The sequence below is a fragment of the Rhamphochromis sp. 'chilingali' genome (assembly GCF_963969265.1).
Source record: "Rhamphochromis sp. 'chilingali' genome assembly, chromosome: 4".
Lineage (NCBI taxonomy): Eukaryota > Metazoa > Chordata > Actinopteri > Cichliformes > Cichlidae > Rhamphochromis > Rhamphochromis sp. 'chilingali'.
Genome location: NC_137948.1, coordinates 24,294,578 through 24,320,123, shown reverse-complemented (window position 1 = coordinate 24,320,123; position 25,546 = coordinate 24,294,578). Strand labels below are relative to the sequence as shown.

At 41.2% G+C, this 25,546-nt stretch overlaps 1 protein-coding gene across 2 annotated transcripts in view; it reads left to right on the top strand.

The window, feature by feature from the left end:
• The first annotated feature begins 13,625 nt into the window (after nucleotides 1-13,625).
• Nucleotides 13,626-25,546, top strand: part of cxxc4 (CXXC finger 4) — a 28,405-nt gene continuing 16,484 nt past the window's right edge. For both annotated transcript variants that reach the window (XR_013971457.1, XM_080880761.1), the window contains exons 1-2: nucleotides 13,626-14,015; nucleotides 15,991-16,929. Coding sequence is in view for 1 of the 2 variants with exons in the window: in XM_080880761.1 (XP_080736887.1) it covers nucleotides 16,105-16,929 (825 nt within the window). In the remaining variant the exon portion in view is untranslated. The remainder of the gene's footprint in view (nucleotides 14,016-15,990; nucleotides 16,930-25,546) is intronic.

Below are 25,546 nucleotides of genomic sequence, written 5' to 3'. Positions count from 1 at the left end.
ATCTGCACTCTTCCTCTCGACTATAGGACCCTGAATTTCCAGTTCTTGACAGGAATTGTAGCCCCTTAGCTTGAGATGTGTGATGACGCTTGAGGCACTGATTCAGTTCGTTCCTTGTGAAACTCTCTTGAGTTCTTGAATAGACTTTTCTTGACAATCCTTCCAAGGTTGCAGTCATCCCCATTGTTGCTGTACCTTCTCCTATAACTTTTTTCCCTTTCATTCAACTTTTCATTATTTGCTCTAATACAGCAATCTGTGATCAGGCAGCCTTTTCACCAGTGACCTTGTCCTCTAGCTTACGTTCCTTGCAGAGGATGTCAGTGATCATCATCTAAACACCTGTCAATTAGCAGCCTTCTCCATGATTGTGGTTATGTGTACTGAACTACATGAAGAGATAAATGGCGTTTGTACAGTTTGACTAATAATTTACTCATACTCTGATCTGAGTCGTCTCTATTTTTTGAGGCGACTGAGGTCCTTCAACATCTGCCAGAAAATGCTTAGGATTTTCTATGAGTCTGTGGTGGCCAGTGCGATCCTCTATGCTGTTGCATGCTGGGGGAGCAGGCTGAGGGTCGCAGATGCCAACAGACTTAATAAACTGATCCGTAAGGCCAGCAATGTTGTGGGGATGGAGCTGGACTCCCTCAAGGTGGTGTCGGAGAGGCGGATGCTGTCCAAGATAAAGACAATGTTGGATAACACCTCCCACCCACTCCATGACATGTTGGTCAGTCACAGGAGCTCGTTCAGTGAGAGACTGAGATTACTGAAAAGCACCACTGAACGACACAGGAAATCATTCCTGCCTGTGGCCATCTCCCTGTACAACGCATCCACTTAACACACTGTTTGCTGCTACAGCTACACATGTTTCTTTTCCAAATATTTATTTATAAGTGACTTATGTATGTATGTATGTATATATATGTATATATTGTACTATTCTTAGTTAGCGTATTGTCTGTCTTGTCTTAATGTTGGTTTAAAATGGAGCACTGTAACAAAAAATAATTTCCCCCAGGGATCAATAAAGTATTCTGATTCTGATTCTGATTTTCATGAGCTGCAAGCTGTAATAATGAAAATGAAAACAAAAAAAGGATTCAGATGTTTCCACTTACCTGTGACGAATAAGACGAATAAGTTGTTTCCATTTCATTAGAGATGCTGAAAAGCAATAAATCATTTTTTAAAAAGTTTATACTACAAAGACAACATCTTTTTTTAAATATCAAACTATGCTTATGCCTTTTCTTTGTAACAAATTTAAGTTCTAATAACAAATTAGTTACATTGGGTATTTACAAATGATATGTATGGAGATATCATATCTGGGTGTATGGTAATTCGGGTGCACTAATGTTACTAGCCAGGTGTACCAGTTGTAATCTTCCAAATCGTGGATATAATTCACAACATACATAAACCAACAATATTACTAAGAACACATCTGGTTTTATGATCACTCTACTTGTCTGGCTGGATATGTGGACATAATTAAACGGACAACAGATATAGACTTTATGTTAATAGCTGATGTAAATGTGGTCTTCATATCTATTAATACTTATTTAGGAACAAATACAATGTCAACACATTATTATTATTTTTAGAAATATTGTCATTTAATGGTAAAATCACTGCAGCAGTGGCGTCTGTGATATGACAGTGTCAACCAGATGTAGACACTTAAAAAAAGCAAAAAATCTGACAAGTGTGAGTGCACACAAACTGAGTCACATCCAGAATGTGACCTATGGGTTTAACTAGGTGTTTCTAAAAGATATTTGTGTTTGCTAAAGTTGTTTGTTCACCCACGCTGACAGATGAGCAAGGCAACAATGTTTACACACATTAACTCAAAAGTAAAGGCATCCTGACAATTCCTTTTTATGAAAGGTGAAACTCCGAATTTGAATCACTTGTCAGTGAATGTATTTGTTAAATGTATGTAAGCATAGGCAGATATGAAGTTGGTTTGTTAGGTAGACAAGAAATGTATACATGTTCAGGGTATGAGAGGGTCAGTGAATCCACGGTAATGTGCAAAGCTCTTGACTAGCCCTTCATTTCATTAAATTTTCCTAGGGAAATTTGGAAATTGCTTCAGCAGTTTATTGAAACATGCCAACATTACATAGAAATATGGCATATAAAGCAAAAACATACGTTGTACAGTTCTAAGGACCTGAAGGGCAATATTTGGTATGGCCATCTTTACTGTTAAATGCTGTGTAGTCTCTCTTTCTTGTCTCTTTCAGGCTTTCTTGCATTTCTGCATTCATAATTGCATCGGTTTTAACAAGAACAACAACACTGACAACCTCAAACCATGACAGAGCCTCCACCGTGTTTACAAACACTGTTGTGCCTCTCTCCTGACCTCCTCGATACATACTGATGATCATTTCAACCAAAGATTTAAAATTCAGCGTCATCATCTTAATTTTCAGATCATTTCTTGTGTAATTTGGCATGCCTCAGTCTTTTCTTCCTGTTTCTTTTTTTTAAGAATGGCTTCTTGACAGCCACCCTTCCATTGACACCATTTCTGATGGGCTTCTGAAAACTCAAGACTTTTGGACAATAATTCAATTCAGTTCAGTTCAATTCACTTTTATTTATACAGCGCCAAATCACAACATAAGTCGCCTCACTTTATATTGTAAGGTAGACCCTACAATAACACATACAGAGAAAAACCCAACGATCAAATGACCAAGCACGAGCAAGGCAACAGTGGGAAGGAAAAACTCCCTTTTAATAGGAAGAGAACTCCGGCAGAACCAGGCTCAGGGAGGGGTGGCCATCTGCTGCAACCGGTTGGGGTGAGAGAAGCATGCTGTGGAAGACAGGCAGAGATTAATAACAAGTATGATTGAATGCAGAGAGGTCTATTAACACATGTTGACTGAGAAAGGTGACTGAAGAAGAAATACTCAATGCATCATGGGAATCCCCCAGCAGCCTACACCTATTGCAGCATAACTAAGGGAGTATACAGGGTCACCTGATCCAGCCCTAACTATATGCTTTAGCAAAAAGGAAAGTTTTAAGCCTAATCTTAAAAGTAGCGATAGTGTCTGTCTCCTGAATCCAAACTGGAAGTTAGTTCCATAGAAGAGGGGCATGAAAACTGAAGGCTCTCCCTCCGATTCTACTTTTAAATACTCTAGGAACAACATGCAAGCCTGCAGTGTGAGAGCGAAGTGCTCTATTGGGGTGATATGGTACTATACCCCACAAAGCAAAACTGGTATGGCCTGGATCTGGCCCACACAATGGCCCACATACCACAAAGAATGATGGCCCTTTGGTGGCCCAGATCTGGTTTGCCAGAGGTGGCCCACACATGGGCCAGCACAAGGCCAGTTGCAGACACACTGGTGGTCCTGTGCTAGCCCATATGTGGATTACCTTTGGCAAACCTGATCTGGGCCACCAAAGGGCCATCATTCTTTGCGGTATGTGGGCCATGTGTAAGTTGTCTGCAGCCACGGGCCAGTTGCAGACACACCACTGGCCCTGTGCTGGCCCAGGACAGTTTCAGCTCTGGCCCCAGATGTCAGCCTAATGTGTACTTTAATCAAGCCATGTAATAACAACATGTGCCGGAACATAGTAGTGCAAAAATAAAATGACGAAAATCTGTTCAGACAGTGAATGGACCGATTCTTATATAGCGCTTTTCTACTCTCCCGGATTACTTAAAGTGCTCTATACAACATTCTATATTCACCCAATCGCACACTTTCTCTAAACTGAGTGCTTCCTAACTACATTCACATTCTTGACATGCAGACTGAAGGAGCCCGGGATCGAACCACTAACCTTCCAATCAGTAGGTGACCTGCTCTAACTCTGCTTTACCTCCAGTAAACCCTCACTAGGTTTTGAATAAAGTGTACACTCACAAACCTGTCAAACCTGCATTTGAAACATTGGCTACCATAGTTGTATAGTATTGCAACATGGCATTTGGGTCTTCTAACTAAAATAGTAAAATAGGAACATACATAGTGCCGTCATTGCCAGACCTGGCCCACATCTGGTTGACATGGTCTCTGCATTGACACCAGTCAGTCAGAAGTGCCAGCTTGATGCTGGATCTGGGGAAGACCTGTTTTCTATGAGCCTGGGCCTAGAAGTAATAAATGCATAAACTAGTTTTTCAGCATCACTCTGACACAGGATATTTCTAATTTTAGAAAGGAAGAAAGCAGTCCTCCATATTAGTTTAATATGTGTATTGAAGGACATATCCTGGTCCAAAATGACTCCAAGGTTCCTCACAGTAAAGCCCAAGGTAATGCCATTGAGAGTAAAAATTGTGTTACATACCATATTTCTAAGATTTTCAAGGCCAAGTACAATAAACTCAGTTTTATCTGAATTTAGAAGCAAAAAATTAGAGGTCATCCAGTTCTTCATGTCTTGAAGACATTCTTGTAGTTTAACTAATTGGTGTGTGTTATCTGACTTCATGGATAGATAAAGTTGGGCGTTATTTGTATAGCAGTGAAACTGTATCCTATCTCTCTAACTTCACGTCTCAGAACAGAATCGCCAATTACCGGAGTTTGATCCATGAACAGGTTAGACACATGAACAGGTTGGTGGTGTACCAGAGGCTTCTGTTCAGAACTACGCTTCGTCCTCACCGTCACCTAACCATCCTGTTTCCCCAGCTGCTAGGGACAGTCTGCTGGGAGACAGCTAGCGGGGCACCAGCTACAGGGATCCTGCTAGCTACGGGTTTTCGAGGGTGCAAAGCCAAGTCTCCAATTAGGTGATCCATGAAAGTGCAGGGGGGACAGGTGAAGAGGCCACGCTGCTAGCAAGTCGGCTATAAGCTAAGTTAAGATAGCAAAACCCTAAAGAAACAGTAAGTGAATACTTTGACTATACATTAGCGAGTGAATACACAGAGCGTGTGCTTTGGATGAAGCACGCGAAGATTACACAATGAAATAAGAAGTTATGTCTAAGTTTTTAATTAAATTGTTACGCAGATAAGATAAGCTACTCAAAAACACCAGTGTGTTGGACCAGGAAGTGATATTCTACCGCAGAGAGAGCGAACACCAAGTGACAGCGCCACCCCAGGAAAGACCAAATAAGCAAATGCTAAGTAAAGTTTAAAAAAAAGAGAAAATATATATATTTTTTTTTTCAAAACTATTTCGCTGTTTCCTCAAAGCAACATCAAAGAGCCAAAGCAGTACATTAGACTGCCTCAAAACCAGTTGTTTTCCTATCTCCACCTCTGAAAATCTATGAAAGTTTCCTGTGGTATCTGGGACAGCATGATGCTACTTGCCGCATAAAGTGAGGCGGCACTGTCACAAATAGCAGCAGTATTTCACACCCTATTTCGAAGTTGTGTTTTGAACTTGGTTTTTACTTGCTTATTTGTTTGCTTATTTGTTTTTTACTCTTTATTCTAGTTGTTGGCCTGGTTCAAACACTAAAAGCTACTTTGTTAGTTTTAGGAAAATATGTTTTGGGTAAAAAAACAAAAAAAAACTGCTAATTCACAGCATTAAGCCTGCAATTTGAAAAATGGCACTTACCCTTGGGTTTAAAATGTGGTTCCAAGGGATCCTCTATGAACTTCCATATTTGACAACTTGGGAATGAGAGACCCATCTCACTGTCACCAAAAACCCCCCAGTGCATCATGGCACCGATGCCAAAGGACAGCTTGTGCTTAATTTGGAGATGCCAGAAGCTTTGACAAAGCTGCAGTAATTGATACCCTGGGAATGAGAACGGCAGAGGTGGGACCAAGTCATTGTTTTGCAAGTCTCAAGTAAGTCTCAAGTCTTTATCCTCAAGTCTCAAGTCAAGTCTCAAGTAATGTCAGGCAAGTCAGAGTCGAGTCTCAAGTCACTGGTGTAAAAGTCCGAGTCAAGTCACAAGTCTGAAATTTTGAATTTCAAGTCCTTTCGAGTCATTAAAAAAAACGAAAAAAAGCATGTTGCAGTTATGCTAAATGTAAATATTAGACCATGTAATTTTAAAATCTGTGTTTTTCTCAACACATGACAAAATAGTGAACTTAGAAAATATACACAAATTGTGAAATTGCACCTCTTTAAAATGCAGCTCAATTAAACTTAGCTCCAAGAATTATTTTCACCGACATTTCTGAGATAAGCTGCATGTTATTCTTGGATGCGGTTGTAGGACCGGCTTTAAAATCGCATGACAAAAATATCATACACATTAAAAAAAAACTGCATCACCAACGTAGCCTGGAAAACATTTGCTAGTTAGATGAAGTCAGCTATCTCATCGTAGCATATTTATATGCATATTTATAATCATACGGTTCTTGGAGTGAGTGCACACACTCATGAAGTTTAGTAACTTCCGGTCACTGCAACAAGCCCAGGTACAGTTTACCGCCGGATGGGTGCAGGACCTTGAAACGCACCGTGTAGAACGAAAGACCATCGTATGTATCATAAGTTTACCAGTCTCACAAATCGTCTTCATAAATACACATTCGTTAACCGTTTATTAATAGGACCTTTGAGCTCAACGATAATTAATTAGTAGTGGAAATAATTTCTGGTACGCGTTACAGAAATGTAGCAGTGACAATAATATTGTATGCTGTAATCGTACTGGGCAATTAGTGATACAAAAAACCTGTTTTATCCTGTGAATAAAAGTATATGTTTTTGTCAATGTACCATAATAACAGAAGCGAAACGCAATATTGTGTCAGGACAATTCACTATTTATGCACAATAAATAAAGGAGCATAGCGCGACAATTTCTGTTCAGCGCCAGACTTGCTTGTAACCTATATCACCAATTATGTTATGAAAATGACGTATTAACTACAACAGCAGACTGACCTTTGTGTAAATGCTTGGAGCAGACTAACCTGTGAGCTGGAGTGTTCTGGGACGTTATATTTGATCTTTGAATGGCTGCAATCCAGGCCATCCGTCGCCTGTTTGTCACTTCGGAAACATGGCTCGAACAATTTCTCTTAAACGTCGTAATCCGATAACAACCGATCTCTTTACCCGTCGGCTTCCCGTGGCTGTCATGCGACCGGCTATTGCAGTTAATAATACAACAGCTTCTTGACATTTTTGTGTTTCTTTTTATCGCTGTGTGACTGATTTCAATTGAAAGCCTGCACGCGCTAGTACCTCTTGCCACGAGTTCCCAGAATCCTTTGCGGTTCTACCCGTGAATGACGTCACATTTTCAATCTCTATATAATATGCGTGTTAAATTTTATATTTGGGGTAAAATATCAAGTCTTTTCAAGTAAACCGGTTCAAGTCCAATTCAAGTCCCAAGTCATTGGTGTAAAAGTCCAAGTCAAGTCACAAGTCTTAGAACATTTTTTCAAGTCAAGTCTAAAGTCATAAAATTAATGACTCGAGTCTGACTCGAGTCCAAGTCATGTGACTCGAGTCCACACCTCTGGAGAACGGGCTGGTTGGAGTGGGTTAACACTGGCACTGTTCTGTAGCTATGCAGTCTCATATGCAGCTGCATGTGATGAACTACGTGTTGTAGCACTTTACGCTCATAACTATTGGTAAAGTATTCTGCAAGTTGTGTTCCTGTGGTTCCTGCCATTTTTAAGAAAGTTCTAAGCTCTAGCTCTAAAGATCTACAGCGTTGACCCCAAATTTTCATTCATGTAGGCTACATGAAGATATTCCTTTCCTCAGGTCTAAGCTGCGTTTTGTGTGGGAGTGATTGTGTGTAGATGCCATCACCTGTAGTAGACCGTGTGCTGGGAGTTTCTTTTCAGCACAATGAGGTGCGCTCTATACACTCCAATTAGCAGGTAATTGCAATGGGAGGTGGAATCGCTCAAATGCAACCCAAGGAAGCAGCGTAAAACAGTTAAATCACAGCAGAAGGCTAATGTGCAAAAGGTGAGGGCATCATATATTAAAGACTGCAGGAGGAAGTGAGGCTGCTTTCTGAATAAATGCTGCCAAGGTTGCTGCTACACTCTGGTGCATCACTGCCAAACCCATAATCTCCCACTGTTTATTTTCCCAAGTTGCTCTAGCCCTCTTTTTCTCTTAGTCTCTCTTCACTCTCTTTCCATCTGTGTCTGCGTCTTCATGCTTTGAAGGCCTCAAAAGAATGCTGTTTACCTTAACAGTCTGTGGGAGCCCATCAGAAACACCTCCAGAAGTTACAGTCAAGCTCCTCCCTCTTTCTGGTCAGACATTTTATTTCATCGGAGAAACAGTTGTGGCTCTGCTGTGGTTTTTCCTCACTTGCACACAAACATCATTACACCCTGAAAGCCTTTTGAGCCATCTAAAGCAAAACAGAAGTATAGAGCGTGTTTGAATTAACAAGCTCGGGTATGACGCAGTTACTCGCTTCCTATCATTATGTGGATCATTCCATGTCCACCAAAGCTTAATAATTTTCCTTTCTTGTGAAATATGTTTTGTTTGCATCATTTTTTTTCTAATCTCGCGAGGCAAGAAAAGGAGGATGAATATGAACGGGGTTCCTGTATGATCACTGCCTTCCCCCCCCTCACAGATGTGAGCACGGAGCTCGGATCACATTGAAACGGATGAATCAATGGATACACACCATCAATCCTCAAACACCCATGTCTTACAACTTCACTCCTCCGTGATTCTGTTCCCATCGACCAAATGCAGGCTACATTTAAATCAGGGGGTCATGGTTATTAATTACTCCTCTGAGTTCAGTGGAAAGCTCAAGGAAACAGGGGGAGGAGCAGATGCATGGGAAGCAATGCCAGCAGCACACAGATAGGAACAAAGGCCTGCCACGAAGGTTCATGCCTCCCACTGCTAGAGACCCATACACTGCCGTGGCTCTGCAGACTGAGAGGTTAAGACCACCTAGGCAGATTTCCCTTGGGGGCTATTATCGCCAGGAAGATGAAATGATTTTCAGAGAGAGGAGCTTCCACACACAGATGCACAGTTTCTGATACCGATCTCACTTCAAGAGAGGTTCTTCTTCTTCTTCTTTAAAGTAACTGTCAATCAAGTCTCATGTCTAAGAACAAAAGCTCTGATTGATCATTATTTTAGGCAAATGTCAAGACAAATTTATTCAGGATTTATCCTTTGCAAAAACCCCCCCCAAAACTGTAAAATGCATTTTGTAGTCTCAAAACAGCATGTGGTACAGGGCGGTGTGAAAAGGACACCGCGCTACAGTGATCAAAACAAGAAAAAGAAAAACGATTTATAGAAATTGCATAAAACACACATTACGATGAATATGAAGGAGGCTGTGGAAATCTTTTCTTTAATTTTTTCGGTTGTATCTATCACGGGGCTACACAAAGCCAGGCAGACCTTCAATGGTAGGGATCTATAAGTAAGCAAAGTGGGAAAAGAAATATAACAGCTGGTGTGATTTTTTTGTTGTGTGTGTTATGTCTCCAGTTTGAATTTGAAGTAATCATTTTTAAAGATTTTTGTGTTTTCTTCATTTACATAAGTTTAAAACTAATGTTACATGCAGAGTGTATTTGAGCATTTACACGGATTCATGATGATCTGTCTGTGAAGAACTCTGAAGCATTCATTTCCTTGGATTTCATTTCATGATTGCAAAGCCTTTACATGCTGCACAACATTTACATAACATAACATCATGGCCACCTGCCTAGCATTGTGCTGGTTCCTATTTTTCCTGACCCATTGAGGCATGGACTCCACTAGACCCCCGAAGGTGTGCTGTGGTATCTGTAACAAGATCAACCAACAGATGCCTGATTGGATTGAGATTTGGGAAACTTGGAGGCCAAGTCAACACCTGGAACTTGTTGTTGTGCTCCTCAAACCATTTCTAAATCATTTTTTGCTTCGTGCCAGGGTTCATTATCTTGATGCTAACTGCTGCATCGTCTGTTCGATCGGACCATACAGGCCAGCTTCGCTGTCCATGTGTGTCAGTGAATCTTGGTTGTCCATGACCCTGTCACTGGTTTGCCAGTGTTCTTTCCTTAGATCACTTCTGCTAAATACTGATCACTGCAGACCAGGAACACGTAACAAGATCTCCAGTTCTGGAGAGACCCAGTCATCCAGCCATCACAATTTGGCCCTTGACAACTCAAATCCTTGACTTCACCTGTCAGTGGGCGTAATGTTTGTGTATATGAGCAAACATCTGAGTTTATTAATTTGTTGTGCAATAATAACTGACAGAGCAAACGCAGTGGTCAAATTTTTTTTTTCTATTTAGAGATGGAAAAGAGTGAACAACGTATAAAAGTAGCCTCAGCTTAAAGATGACAGTTGAGTGTGAGACTGTTGATACTAAACTTCACTACTCCAGACCCAAACAAACCAATCTCTGACTTCCTAATCACATATACACGCACACTTAACCACACATATTAACACTTTTGTTGATACACCTACCAATTTTCCTAAACATGCCCATGCACCACTGCTTCTACTCACTGCTGGGACATAATAAGTTTAATACAGTGCTCTGAGGAAGACAATCTCTTGCTTATGCTCCTTATTTACATTCTCTGTCTTCTTTCTCCTAACTCATCACATCAGCTGACTGAGAGTGCACTTTCCTCAGTTAAACCAATCAAATTTTGCCTTAACCTCTGACTGGGAGCCAGTAATTTTACAGCTCTCAGTTTTTTTAATGGTCTCTCTGCTGCTGTCAGCTGTTATTTCAGTGTAAGATCGATTCATCCCTCCTCTGTCACTTTTACCTCCAGTTTTTCACACACATGATGCCAAGTTCATAGGTAGTATATACGGTTCTATGTCAGATTAATCCTTCAGGTCTTTCAGCATTGCTCCTTTCCCCCACACCACCAGCGCTGAGTGACTTCATCGGTGCATGACTGTATAGCTTGTGGCATAACAACCCCCTTAAAATGATGATGTCACAATAGGATTTTAATATTACAGCTCTCATAACTGTGCACATCATGCCAAGGCTGTTTTCCTCCTCTAAGTCTGTCGGGAAAGCTCTGGTACACATCCTGAGTTATTCCAAACAAATCATTGTGCCCATTATGACTGACTAGCAATGACTTCACAGAGGTGAAGGGTTAAAGGTGAAGGTGAAGGTTTGTCAGGTCAGACCTTTTTTAGGCACAAAGGGTTTCTTGTAGACAGAGAGGTTTGTCAGGTACAAAACAAAAACAAAGGAAAGACTTACACCCAAATCAGTTGTTACATCATGGAGCTTCATCAGTAAATTTGAGGTGAGGTGCATTTATCGTTATAGTTTGTGTTGCATATTCACTGCATTTTACCATTAAACTACAGTAAAACACAAATCTTTACCTTTTTCCTGATCAGTACTTTAAAATGTTGGAATACTCTTAAAGAATTATGTTTGAATTTGAAGAAATGACTTTTATAATCCAAATATCATTTCTGAACAAAGTTTAAAAGATGTTTACATAAAATTGTACAACCCTTATCACAGAAGTTTGCGCTTCTTCCTCGTCCTCTCTATTGCCACCTCTAAACACAGTCATCAAAGCGTCGCCTTTAGCAGCCCATAGGCCTGCGCCGCACAGCTCACCTGGAAGATTATGGCTTAGAAATGTGTCAGTGCAGCTGTCACTGTGTTTACTCACACATAAGCGTGCTTTAAAAGTAGAAGCGACGCAGGGACTGTGTATTCCTCTGCGACATAATGCCATTTTGCAGCGGAGTCGAAATGATTGATCGTCTCACCGATTGACAGAAAATCAGCTTGTAGAAACTCAGATAATGAATCGTATCAACAAAAACACGAGAAAGTTGGTGGTTTGTTTTTCCATTTTTTTGTCTCAAGTATCAACATTTGTTGTTTTGTTTTTTCTAATGACTGTAAATTGAATATATTTGGGGTTTGGGATCTTTAGTGAAACAAAACAAGAAATAGATGCTGTCACATCAGTCTCTGAATTTCTGATGATTAACTCAGGAAATGTCGTGCAACTTAAGAGAACATGAAAAATGGTAAGATTTGGGCCCTATTATGAATTAAATGATTATTGTTATGATTGCCATATTCTATACTGAGCTGAAAAACTAAGGAAATTTGTGTTCAGTAGATTATTTCTTTGTTGTAACAAAGCTTCTTGGTACTAAATAATGTATTCATAAGATTGTATATAAAATTTTTATTTATGTTTGTTTAAGTGTAACACTGAGGTCTTTGGGAGCACTGCAATTTCAAATTCCTGTGTTTGATCTCTACATATTGTTTTTGACAATAAAGTTGACTTTGATATTATACTGTTGGTAAACCTGTTTATTTCCCCTTAAATGCTCAACCCGAAAATGCATTTTCGGGTTGAGCAGCAGGGGTGAGTATGTTGCTTGCACCATGAAATACTTGCCAGGAAACCTGCCATGAATGCGCTTTATCATCAGACCTATTTGCTCTGGTGTTGGCAACATGTCCGCTGGAACCTGAACATGTGGAGGAACATTATGTTAAGCGATGAGCCCAGAGACTACCTCAAGTTTGGGAGTGGAGATTACAGGTGACTGCCTGCATTCCTGAACTCAACCCCACTGACCTCTTGTTGTGCAGTTCGAGCACAATTTACCAAAAAAACCCCAAAAAACCCCCACACTGGCTAATTTTTGCTACAAATTCTGGTGAATGTGATGTCATCCAACAGCAGTGTGTGACCAAGCTGGTGACCAGTATGGGGAGGAGGAGCCAGGCTGTGTACGGTTCTTCCACATGCTGCTGAGGCTCCTGCTTGTTAAATGAATAAATTGTTAAATTCCTAATATGCTTCTGTTTCTTCAGACTTCAATCATCCAATCCAATAAAATAAAACAAAAGTCGATAGCAAAATAAGCTGTTTAGTACTGGCAGAGATGATCTGGCAAGTTTGTCATGAGCGTAACCCACAAATGCACTTTCCTTACAAAAAATCAACCAAACACAAATTTCCTAATTTTTGGTGATAAGTTTATATCTTATTCACCTTCTGTTTTATTGAAACAGTAAAGACAAACATTGTGTATTGTATTTGTTTTTTCTCTATAATGCAAAGTACCGTAAAACCAAGAATGGGATTAAAAAGGTGAAGGTCCCATCATAACCTGATCGGACGGGACTGCCACACACTGGGACTCATGGTGTAAAATGTGCCAGGCAAGATCCTTTTGTCAACGGGAAGTGTGTAGGCATGGGTGGTGAGCAGGCAGGACTTACAATGTGATGAATCCTCGAGGTCTTGGTAATTATGGCGGTCGATGGACGGGGGGAGGGTTGGTGGAGGCATTTTATCTTAATCACAGCTCAGCTCCATTCAAATTAATTTGACAAGTTACCCCAACTCTTATTAAAAGACGCGCCCCCCTCTAAATGTGACATTATTAAAGAAGTATATTAAAAATATTTTTGTCAAAATAAAGGGGTGAAAGAGGACACCACGAGGGTTGAAGACGCAGAAATTTGCCGTAGATATTTTCTCCCTGTAGGGCGCCCTGAGCCATCCATCCCTCCCACCTCCCGAGTGTTTCTATAGTAATTTCCAGCCAATGATCAGTAGGTGTCCACATCCCTGCTTCCTCACCTCAGCACCAATCAGCCACACACAGCGACAGGAGACACGGGCTGAACTGAGACCAGGCAGACACACACAATACAGCCTCCGGATCAAGAAGAGAGGAAACACCTAACCACCTCTGCGATTTCCGCTTCCCCCTTCTCTCTCTTTTTCGTCCGACACCTTTTGGCTTATTTATGCACTTTTCAACCTCCCCCCCTCCCCCCCCTAGCGTGTCCAGAAAGTCGATAAAAATGATCCTTTTGTTTTGAGCGTTCTCAGCACACACACACACATACACACACACACACACACACACACACACACAGTCTCCCTGTTCTCCTCCGGCAGCCTATGTCTGTGCGTCTTCTCGCGTCTTTGCATTATTTCCCCCCCGCGTATCCCTTCGCAGTGATGTGCCGTTACACGGTCTCCGGCTGGTAGCATCTTGGGAGCTCTTCTCAACAGGAACCTGGTAGGTGATGCTCTCTCCCTCTCTCCCTTCTTCTCTCTCTCTCTCTCGCTCTCTCTCTCTCTCAAGCTTTCCCTCTCGCTCCGAGTGTTTGTCCATCCTTATTTTGGCGTCCGGTTGCATGTGTTTTACCCTCCCGTTTTGCTGTCCCGATTTGTGTCCGTGTGGCTGCCAAGTGATCCGGCCAGTGTCAGATTATTTTTATGGGGCTTTTATTCGCACTGTTACACCGCACTCCCTCTCCGGATTATCTATGCATGACCTTTGATCTGGATGTCTAGCTCAGACCAGGCTGGGTGTAATTAATGGCATCATTGTGCAGCACAGCAGAGGTACAGCTGCTGATCACCGGACGTGTTTTGTTTATTTATTTATTTACTTTTCTTTCTTCGGTCTCCCTTTCGCACTCTCCACCTTTCTCTGGTTATCTTTCTCCTCTCCCCCTCTTTCTCTCTCTGTCTCTCCAGCTTCGAGTATTGAACATTTCTGTCTCTCTAAACTTTGTTTACAGGCTGAAAATCAATGTCCGTGACTTGATTGCCTTTGGGCTGCGTATTTCGCTCCAGGGGTGAATTGATTAAGTAATAATGACCCTGAGGAGGGCTGATCATTAAGCCAAGGAGGTTTTGTTTACGGGTGGCTGGCGGTTGTTTCAGATGCCACACTGACATTGAACTTCCAGATTTGGAGACTATGGTGGAGAAAACTCGTCTTCTCACATTTGCTTTGTGAAAATTAAAAGTGTAAAGTGTACCGAGACCTCAAGAATTGCTGGAAAGAGAGAAAAAAATATATCTATATAAAACCGTATGGAACATTATTTAGATTTTATTCTCCTGATAATCTGGTGTCAGGTTAACGGGACAAATGCTTGACTCTTTGGGCATGTTTAGTAGTGGATACACTTTAGTATATTGAGGACTTTGATAATGCCACCCAGTGTGATACCTCTTGTTCTGTGTGTGCATATTTATAATTCATTCTTTTCAAGACAGCTGCTGGGTAGCACCATGGAAGTGATTTGAAATGCTTTAGTGTTCTAGCAATGGATCAGCTTTGGCAATTAAGAGAGAAAGCCCAGAAAAAGGTAATGGAAGTAGGGGAGATGTGTCTAATGGGCTTTTATCTGTGGAAACCAAATCCAGACAGACTGGGGGAGAGAGAGAGTGAGAGAGGAAATGGAGCACCCGCACCCCCCACAAACACACACACACATGGACACACACATGCATGCGTCCCGTCCTGAGGCAGCTGACACTGTAGTTGGTCTGGTCCATGATCTGGTTGGAAATTCACCAGTGGCTATCACTGAGCGCTGTCACAGAGTAAATGTAATCGAGCTGGCCATGAATGAATACCACTTGCTGCTCAGGCTGGTCAGAGTCTTGTTTACAGGGATGGGCCAGCTTTGCAATTACGGTTACTACAGGCGAAAATCAAGAGATTTGAAAATGTTTAACTCTGTAAATCCTCACATCCAAGCCAGATTATTTTTAAGAACCTCCTGCAGGAATTTTGTGCATGTCTTCACATGACATGAGGCTCTCTTCTAACTTTCCCAAAATAATATGATTTTGGATAGAATATTTAAATTTTCATGTTTTTATTAAATGCACTACTGCATATCCAGATGTTTGTGTTTATTCTGTGACGCAACAGATTGAGTTTTCTTGAAAATAAGTAAGAAGACCCTGGCAAGAGAATCTTTTAAAATAAACATGCAAAAATTTTTCTCTCAATAATAATAATGACATGTTGGTCTGTCACAGCCATCACGTTATTGTCACTTGATGACTTTTTGTGATTATACTGTCAGAGTATAAACACTGTGCCAGAGGATTCTTCACAATATCAGCCTCTCTTTTTCAGAGAAAAGTTGAAATTGAGAAGTGGAAAGTGATCAGGATGAAAGTATTTGTCTCTTTCGTGTGTAACTGTTGTTTTCTTCTCATTTGTTTTGTTTTCTTTTTCTTTTTAGCTCTGGAGGAGACAAACCAGGATGGTAACTCGTTGTTCGTAACCAGCTTCACTTTGACGAAGGCCGCTGTAACCTCAATCTCTTCTCCTAAACACTGACTAGCGTTCCTCAGCCATGTCTAACATAAACAATGCACTTTGCATTGAAAATGGACAGAATGCAGATGTGTCTCTGCTACAAAAGGATAATCTTCAGGATGGTGGATTAAGTCAGATTTTGGATTATAATGCAGAAATGGAAAGGTACAGGTCTTTTGCAAACTTTTATAAAACCAATGGGGCATTTCCACAGACTGCTAAGATTGCCCGCATCACGACGCCCATTTTTCCCAGTGCTAGAATTGGTATGTCCCCTTGGAACTGTGATAACGCCATGCTCTGGGGAAGGAAATCAGCGGCAATAAACCCTAATAGGACCAGCATGCATAGAAATGACTCCCAGAGGCCGGGGAAGCCTGGCGTGCCGCCAGAGACGCTGCAAATGGCAAATAATAATTTCCTCTCTACCTTATCCCCCGAACACTGCAGACCTTTAGCAGGAGAATGCATGAACAAGCTGAAATGCGGCGCTGCTGAAGCAGAGATAATGAATCTCCCAGAACGCGTTGGAACTTTTTCCGCTATTCCGGCTTTAGGGGGCATCTCATTACCTCCCGGGGTCATCGTCATGACAGCCCTTCACTCCCCCGCAGCCTCAGCAGCCGTTACAGACAGTGCGTTTCAAATTGCCAATCTGGCAGACTGCCCACAGAATAATTCCTCAGCATCCAGTGGAAACCCAGCAAAGAAGAAAAGGAAAAGGTGTGGGGTCTGTGCACCCTGCAGGCGGCTAATCAACTGTGGTGTCTGCAGCAGTTGTCGGAACCGCAAAACGGGCCACCAGATCTGCAAATTTAGGAAATGTGAGGAGCTGAAAAAGAAGCCAGGCTCATCGCTGGAGGTGAGAACCGGGGCTCTGCTTCCCCTTCTTTTGTTATTATTCCCTTGCACTCCAAAGCATTAACCTTTTCATCCAGTCACGTTCTAAGCCCTTGAAAATTGTTTCCATGCCCACCCATGCCTGAACATCCCCCCGGTTTCTCAAATCTGCCTACCCGCCTAGCCTAATTGGCAGTAATTAGGGGTGTTTGTGCGGAGCGCAAGCTGAGCTTGGCTCAGACACCCCTAATTGCTGCCAGTCAGGCTGGGGCTGGAACGCATCCGAACAACCCCGAGCTTGGCTCAGCTCCAAGCAGGGCTGGGAAATGGTTTTCAGCAGAGAGCCATCTCTCTGCACCCGGTCATTTTAACCAATTATGGAAACCGTCTCTGGATGGGGAGAATCAATATCTCACAAAGCCTCAGCCTCCGACCACCAAGAGATGGCGAGAGTGATGGCAGAGCTGCTGATGGCGTTTCTCAAAACATCCCCCAAGTTTTATTTGGGGAGGGGAATAAAGCACCCAGACGGATCCCTTCACACTTATCCTGTATGAATTGATTGTGCATATCACAGTGGGGTGGAGATAAAGTCATTTTACATTATATGTACGCCATTATGGGCAATTATGCATCAGTCTGGGGCATGATGCATAAAAAAATAATAATAATCTGGTCCACTTAGGAAAGGGAAAAACATATTAGGAATCGGCTTAACTGAGAGCTAGCAAGAGGCTTCATTAGGACACAGGGCTGAATTGTTTTTAAAGATTTGTTTTAATTGATCTATTTACCTGCTGACATTTGATTATCAGGTGCAAAGGCGGAATACGAATGTTGAGTTGCAAATATGGTTCTGATTATCCTGAGGTTATGACTTAACATGCGCCTGGATGAGTTTCCACCAAATGCAGCCCGAGTGCCAGATAATTTGTTCTCTAATCAGGAGATTACACAGGGAGGATAACAAGGTTAATTCTGAAATATTACCTAATCTTTGAGGAAAAACACCATATATGGATGTATGCTTTGCTAAATCTGAAGTCAAGTCAAGACATCCGTTTGTCTGATTCTTGTTTGGTTCTCACACGTGTTCAGTAATACAATGTTGACTCCACCAATGCCCAAGTCTGTGATGTAACGTTTTGTTATTTATCATAAATGTCACTTTTGTTTGCCACATAGAGATTTTCCATCAATTCAGTCACAGCCTGGCAACATTAGCCCAGAACCTCCAAAGCTTTGCTTCTTGGTCAACGACACAGTAATCTACATGTCTGTTTTACTCAACTTAATCCCTTAAAATGATCAGCTGTTACACGCAAGCTCTGAAGGCACACCATCAAAGTTTATTGTTTAAATTCTGCATTATTTCAGAAGTTATAAATTTATTGCATGGCATGTGTACGAAGTGCATGTTTGTGCATTCACCCTTTCTCACCGTTTTCTTTTAGAAAACAGGGTGAACGAATCTCTCAGTGAAGTGGGAGGATTTCAACCTTTTTGGAAGAGAAATCAAGATTTCAATAAATAAATAAATACATCCATAACAATAGTGGGTGTCTATGAACTGAGATGGTTTGCTCTCAGGCAAGTAGAAATATTGTCACAGTGGGGATAAAGACAATGATTTTAAAGGACAGACATTACAAATATAAAAAGCGACTGTTTAGCAAAGAGACTTTCGAGGCTTGCATTTTAAATATTTTTAAATGTTTGGTGGCGTCATGCAGAATCAAATGTGTCAGGTTTGGATGTTTCTCTTAAAACATGCTGAAGCTTAGATTTAGAAAACAGTAGTGGGATCATACTGCACGCATGACTTGTCATACAGTGTACAAGACTCTGCTATTAAGGGGCAAAAAAATTAAGGTTTAAGAGTTTAATTAAATGGGCCATTAAGGAGGTTATTGAGTATGAGCTGGATGTGGATATTGCCGAGGTGTCAGTCTGAAGCTCATCGGATGCTGACTCTATAGATGATGTACTAACAGGTGTTCCAAACAGGTGTCCAGGAAGCTGGGCCCGAGCTCATAATCCATGGGTAGCATCACTTTTTGGAAAACATCCATTTGCAAAGAAGGTTAGAATTACCGAGGGTGTGAAGCCCCCCAAACAAATCCTAACTTGGATTTAAAAGCTTTTTCTCTTAGTTCAGTAATTCCTAGTATGGACTTCTCCAGCGCTAATTGTTATTTTTGACTCTGGAACTGTAATTACAGGTGCGCCTTCTGCAGTGTAAATGGGCTTGCATTTAAAGGCATCTCAGAGGTGTGAAGTTGTGCAGTTTTATGTACGTTGGCACTGAGTGGGTGTCTTTTCGCCTTGTTGACGACGCTCGGGGTTCGTTGGGATTTTATTAAAAAGTGTGAGGAGTCAAATGGTGCACGCAATATGCGCAGCATCACATGTTGTAACACATAGTTGCACTCTGCGTGTCACCTTTTCTTCTTCTTCCTCTTTTTCTCTCGCACACACAAGATGTACGCAAACACACACGCACACACAATCTAGCATCTAACTACGCAGTCACAAACGCACACACTGAACATGAGCCAAGTCTACCTTTTGCCTTGGAAGAGACGATAAGCTACTGGCAGCCAGTTAGATTTGGCTGTCAGTGTTTTCCACATGGGAATCACCCTGAACTAATTATATCTTAAGCAGCGGTGGAAATGCAAATCAGAATTTTACTCACACCCCTGAAATCGGAGAGCCAATTTAATCTAATACCCCCTTTAATTTAGCGCGCTAATGCAAGGCCCTAGAGAATTGCCCTCTGTCACCGCTGTGCTGTTCTGCAGCAGATTCTGCTCTCTGTCTGCTCCGTCTCTGTGCTGCTCTCAGGCTCCAGGATGGATTAGTCTGGCAGAGGAATCTCATCTAACCTAACATTTCCTGAGCAGTTACCTTTGCATAGCTTTAGCTCAGATGGCTCAGAGGTCCTTCATTAACTTTCAAATGCTATACTTGTATGAGGGTAAGCTGCATCTTCACCTCTGTTTACCTCACCTGTCTGCCTCACTCCAGCTCTTATTTCTGCATAGTCTTATTTTAAATTTCTTAATGTTTGCCAGTGAAGATACAGTACAAACTGTGCTGCACCGAACAAAACAATTAAAGTACGTAAAAATGTATACGTATGTATCAATTTCACTCTTTGTAGTTATGCTTACTCCCCACCTCCCCAAATACAGCGTTTGGCCTTGTGGTGAACATAGCCTCATCTTTCTGCTAATAGTTCTCAAAATTACCATTATGTTACCAGGATGCTGCTATGACTCACCTGCTTAGACTGTCAACCCAAACCAAAGGTGCTGCAGAGGCGCGGGTGTCAAATAAAGGCCAAAATCACATCTTATATTACTTACTACTAGAATATTATGTTTACACATATGTTGTGTATATTTTGGTGTTTTCTGTTTGCTTTCCATTTATTTTAACCCTTCGGGTTTATGTCAGAGCACTGAGCCCATGTTTGAGAAATATTATCTCTAAGGTGGCGTACAACAAGTGGTTCAAAGATCTAAATACATTCAGTTTATTGGGAATCGTTGGTGCTTCTGTTCACGATCATGTGGATGTTCATAAACAATTCTGCGTGTGAACTGAATGTGTCTCAGAAAAGCTTTAAAACATTTATTTTTCTGAGAAATCTTTGGACTCTGTCCTTACACTTTATAATTTATCAGTTCAGTTGTCATAGATTTTATTATACATAGCATGGCACTAGACGGTGAAGCAATCCAGGCTGAATCCTGACCATCCTGACCAGTTCCTGCGAGATATTCTAGCTATGCTACAAATTCAGCTGTTGAATTTTACATAATTGTTGACACTGCATTTATAATGTATGTTTTTTTCCCGATGACTCTCACTATTAAAGACTGTAAATCGGTGATTTAATGCCTACCATGCCTTCTGCAAATATATAATTCAACAGAAACTTCCTTTTAATTCCAAATGGAAGTTCAGCTTATTGTGAAGCAGGAAGTATACCGGCAGGAACAATTTTACTTAAAGAGTGCTTCTGTAGGTTTTGTTTTTTACATTAATAAAATAGTAATGACAAAGAAATCTACTTGAAATAACATCCTGAGAGGCTGCTATTTTAATAGCAACATAACACTGGAGAAAAAAAAGCAGGAAAGGACAAAGCCAAGTCCCGCTGAACAGATTCCTCTTTCAATTAACAAATGTCAAAGGGCAGCATCAAGTCATGTGCAGGAAAACAGCATCCCAGCGTACAGAGATGTTCACTCGCTCCCTCGCTCCCTCCCTCCTTCTGTTCTTTGTGCTGTGTTGATACGACTACATGAAATGGGTGAGATGAAAAGGTGGCATGGCTGCCTGGAAACCTTTACTATTGTGATAAAAGACAAGGCCCGAAATGGTAGGAAGCAGGACCTTGAGTAAAATAGCTTGGATTCAGCCCCTTAATGAGAGTGCGGGAGCCAAATAAGCAACGGTAACCAGGTCTAATTTGTTTTAGGTGTGCTCAGAATAGATAAGGACAAATCTGTGGCCTTCACCCCCCTCCCACCAACCTTTGCCTCCCTGGAGATAACACCGAGTGCTTCCAGTCAATCTCCATGGGCAAAGGAAAGGAGGGAATGAAATTTAAAAAAAAAAAAAAAGCATAGAAAGAAAAAGCCCGAGGGACGCGCAGCCTTTAGATCTGCAGATCTCTAACTTACTGGATTTATTCAAGCTTTAAAACTGCAGATTAATTTGGTCGCAGAGGTCTAAGGGGGGGGGTGCGAAAGAAAAAAAAGGGAAGGAAAAATGAGACCGTACGCTGCTGCGCATCTCCACCTAAAGGGCAACAGTAAGCTCCTGTCAAGACAATGGGATTTTGCCATCTGAACCACAACGCAGACCGCTTAATTATACACATCTTTCCTGCAAGGTACCCTCAGCTACTTAAGAGCCTGGGCCCCTTTAGTCATTGTCATGCCCTTTTTCCCCAAGATTGGTTGTGCCATGTGGCTTTTCTGTCAGCTTCCATTTGCAAAGAGTAGCTGTCCTCCTCAGGTCTTCGCTGCGCGCGGAAAGGCACAACCGCACAAGACTGTTAAAGAATTCATCGCCGCTGCCACTGTCACCAATTAAGGCCAAAGCGTAATTGGAGGCGTCCGGACGATGCCCTTACATTATGTGGTCTGTCGCCTCCTCTGCCCCTGCTTGATTTAACATCCCTAGTTCGGCGGTAAAAGAGAAGTCGTTGTCATTGTCTTTATTATAGTGAGAGGAGAGCGAGAGAAAGAGAGAGAGAGAGGGAGACGAGGATGGGGGTAAAACAGCGGCTCAGCAGAGGGTGGACAGCGTGAAAGAGCAGGTGCTGGAGGACGTTAATGTGTGGCACTTTAAATTTTAAACAGATGAGAATACATTATTGATGATGACTCTAGCTGAGAAGTTAAAAGGTATCTCGTCATTACTGAGAGCGTGTACCAAAAAGTGTGAGAGAAAAAGTCTTCAGTAATTGCATCAGGGGACTTCACTGAGCAGAGAGCAACAACGTGTTATTATGATGCCGTGTTCTTGACTTTTTTTCTTCTTTTTTTTTTGCATAATGCCCTGATTCAGTGGATAAAATGAATGATTAGACATGCTGTTCCTCTGTTCCAGTGAGCTATTCCTCAATACCTATAACCAGCTTCTTTGTGGTTATATCAAACATGTAATAGGTAGCTGTATTATTACATTGTCCTTATAAGGAGAGTGAACTACACAGGAAAATGATCATTTGTGGACTGGAACAGAAGTTCTAACTTAGTGGCTACCTTCTGACAAAAAACAAACCTCACCACATTTAATCACTTTAATCACTCGCCTATACTCTTCATTTTATTTCATTCATTAAACATTTCAGTCGTAGTGCAGTTCTGGCCAATGTCACGGTTTCATACTGACTTTGACCTTTTTGTCATTTAAATCCAAATTAAGCACCTTGAAATAAATCTAAGTCAAAGCTAGCAATTTAAACAATTGAGGATGTGTGCAGAAGGAATAAAGATCTAATATTTCTGCAAAAAAAGTCTTTATGACTTTTATGACCAAAGACCTTCTTGCAGCAGAGTAGCCTAAACCTGTCCCTTCACTTTTTTTTCTTTTTTTTTGAGGCTGAAAGAGCTGCAGCACTGACAAGTTGAAAGGTTGATTCAATCCGCTGTTATCCACTGTGACTTTACAGACATATATAAAATGATGGCAAGGACATAGGTGATGATGGTAGCCTGTGACATTGTAAAATTATGTGGCACCGCCACAATAAAAAAAAGCCAGTGGAGCTTTGCTTGAATCAGATGAAGGACTCATTCAGGAGATTTCAGTGTGAGATGTCTAGCATGTCGCATTGATCACGGTTACTTTCTTCTTATAACCAGCTTCATATAAAATCTCATTCTTTTTCAGAAAGAGGCATCATGCTGTATTTTAAGTGTACAATTTTGTGTGGTGCTGATCAGTCAGATATGCTAGTAAAAGTTGTGTGTGTAAAAAAGTAGTGTTGAGATACAGGTTAACTGTGTTTTGGCTCAAACCCAATCAGCATAGTCAGATATAACATGCACAAGAGTAGGCCTGAAGCATAAAAGCACTCTTTGAGTTGCATTAATCATCATCACATGACCCGTTACCTGTCTTTTGTTGACACAGAAAGTCTGCAGAATAAATGAGGAACTTGTTCAGTCCTGTGGGTGCAGGATGCACGAGTAAGTATCGCAGACACGCCATGTAACTGTCGTGTATGAGAAGAAGTGTGCTGTAACAAAGAGGTGTTAAAGTTTATATGTAGTTGGCACAGTTGCACAAAGCTCCAGAAAACCAGACGCTTTCAAGAATTTTGTGTCAGAATTTGTATGAAAATGTATTATAGAGGAAAACAGCATTGAGTTTCCATAAATCTCAAACTTTATTCATAACTGAATATACTGTTACACAGTTTTCACTAACTGAGACTCAGGCTTGTAAGCTTACCTTGTATGTGTCCCTGTATCTAGTGGCTATCGCTAAACATCAGCTATGATAAAATTGTTATTTAATACTTTAATATAAAGTGACAATAACACAGACATGAGCCCTATGGCTGTCCACTTTGTTTGGGTTTCATAGAACATGTCAGTGAATCAGCTCTGTTCACATCCTAAACCTTTAACCATTTCATCTCTTCCCTGTGATCCGTTCATCATCCCTCTGAATACGCTGCACTGTCATTCCAAATACAACGTTCCTTCATTTCCTCAGGATAGAGTAGACAATTTAAACACTAAAGCTATTGACCACGTTACCCTGGTACAAAAACTAAAGACAAGCGACCGTGTAGGAAAAATGACTCCTCAATGGCCTGATCCATGCAAAATAAACTGCCATCTTTAAACCAGTAAATGGCTTGGTTCTATCATCTGTCCAGCATGGCTAACACATGGTAGATCAAACATTTTGACTTTCCTGGCATCAAAGGCATAAGACACTGAGAGGCAGCCTTTATTAATTACCACCGTGGCTTTGGTTGCCATCCTGATATCAAGGGGTTTTTGTTTGTAGGCCAGTGAATGAAGATCCTGCAAAGAATTATTTCATCTGGAGTACAGATGCTTTCTGTGTAAACAGACAAGAAGGAAAGTGATATGAATTCACTTAAATGTTGTCTAAGGAGCCTGGAAACAAAAGCATCCGGACTTCTTTTAGTTGCTTGAGGACGTTTCATCCGAGAAGCTTCTTCAGTTCTAGGGTCAAATGGTGGAGAGTCCCAGCTTTAAGCCTGTGGGAGTGTCCCCCCAAGAGGGACAATGGACCCCCTAATGATCCTCTACACGAGCCAAGGTGTGAAAATGAGTGTAGGTAACAATCAGCCAAGGTTTCGGGTGAGCTCACTGTGAAACCTAACCCCAACCTATCATGTCCTGAGGTCAGATGGCCCAGGATGTGAGTGGGCATTAAGGCGTCTTTATATGTCAAACAAATCATATAAGAAATTTCTTAAAGGATCTCTTCTACAATGCCCATCTCATTTGGCCTATACTTCCAGAAATGGAAGCACTACTACTACGGATGTGACCAGAACTGAAACTGCATGGTATTTACCTTTTAGTACCAAAATTCTAATGCAGCAAAAGCACACGAAACACAACAGAAGTGTTTCTGAGGAGACACTAATATGACAGAAACACGATTCATACGATATTGTATATAAAAATTTGGTATTAGCCGTTTATTGTTAGCTTGAAACTTCGTAGATGGTCCATCGCCTTACTGTATCCACATAAAATACTTCCCTTGTCTTGTGTGAGTTATATATTTATTTAATTTGTTTTTATGTGAGATTTTGTGGCATTTTAAAAAAAAAACGTTTTGTTTTATTTATCTTCTGCTGTGCTTTGTGTGCGTTTAAAGCATTTTTTCTAGTTGCTAGTGTTTTATTAAGTTGCAGTGCATTTGCCACCGTACAGCTAAATTAGCTATGTTCCATAGGCTAAAATATTTCCAATGGCTAACATTATTTAAATGCTAACGCTAACATGGAAGTGCCTTGAACCAGCATTTCTATATGAAGGCCACCAGATGGAAATAGTTGTGGTTGCAAACCAGATTTCTGGTGCTTTCCCGAGTTTTTGGGCTCAGTTACTCGTTTTGGT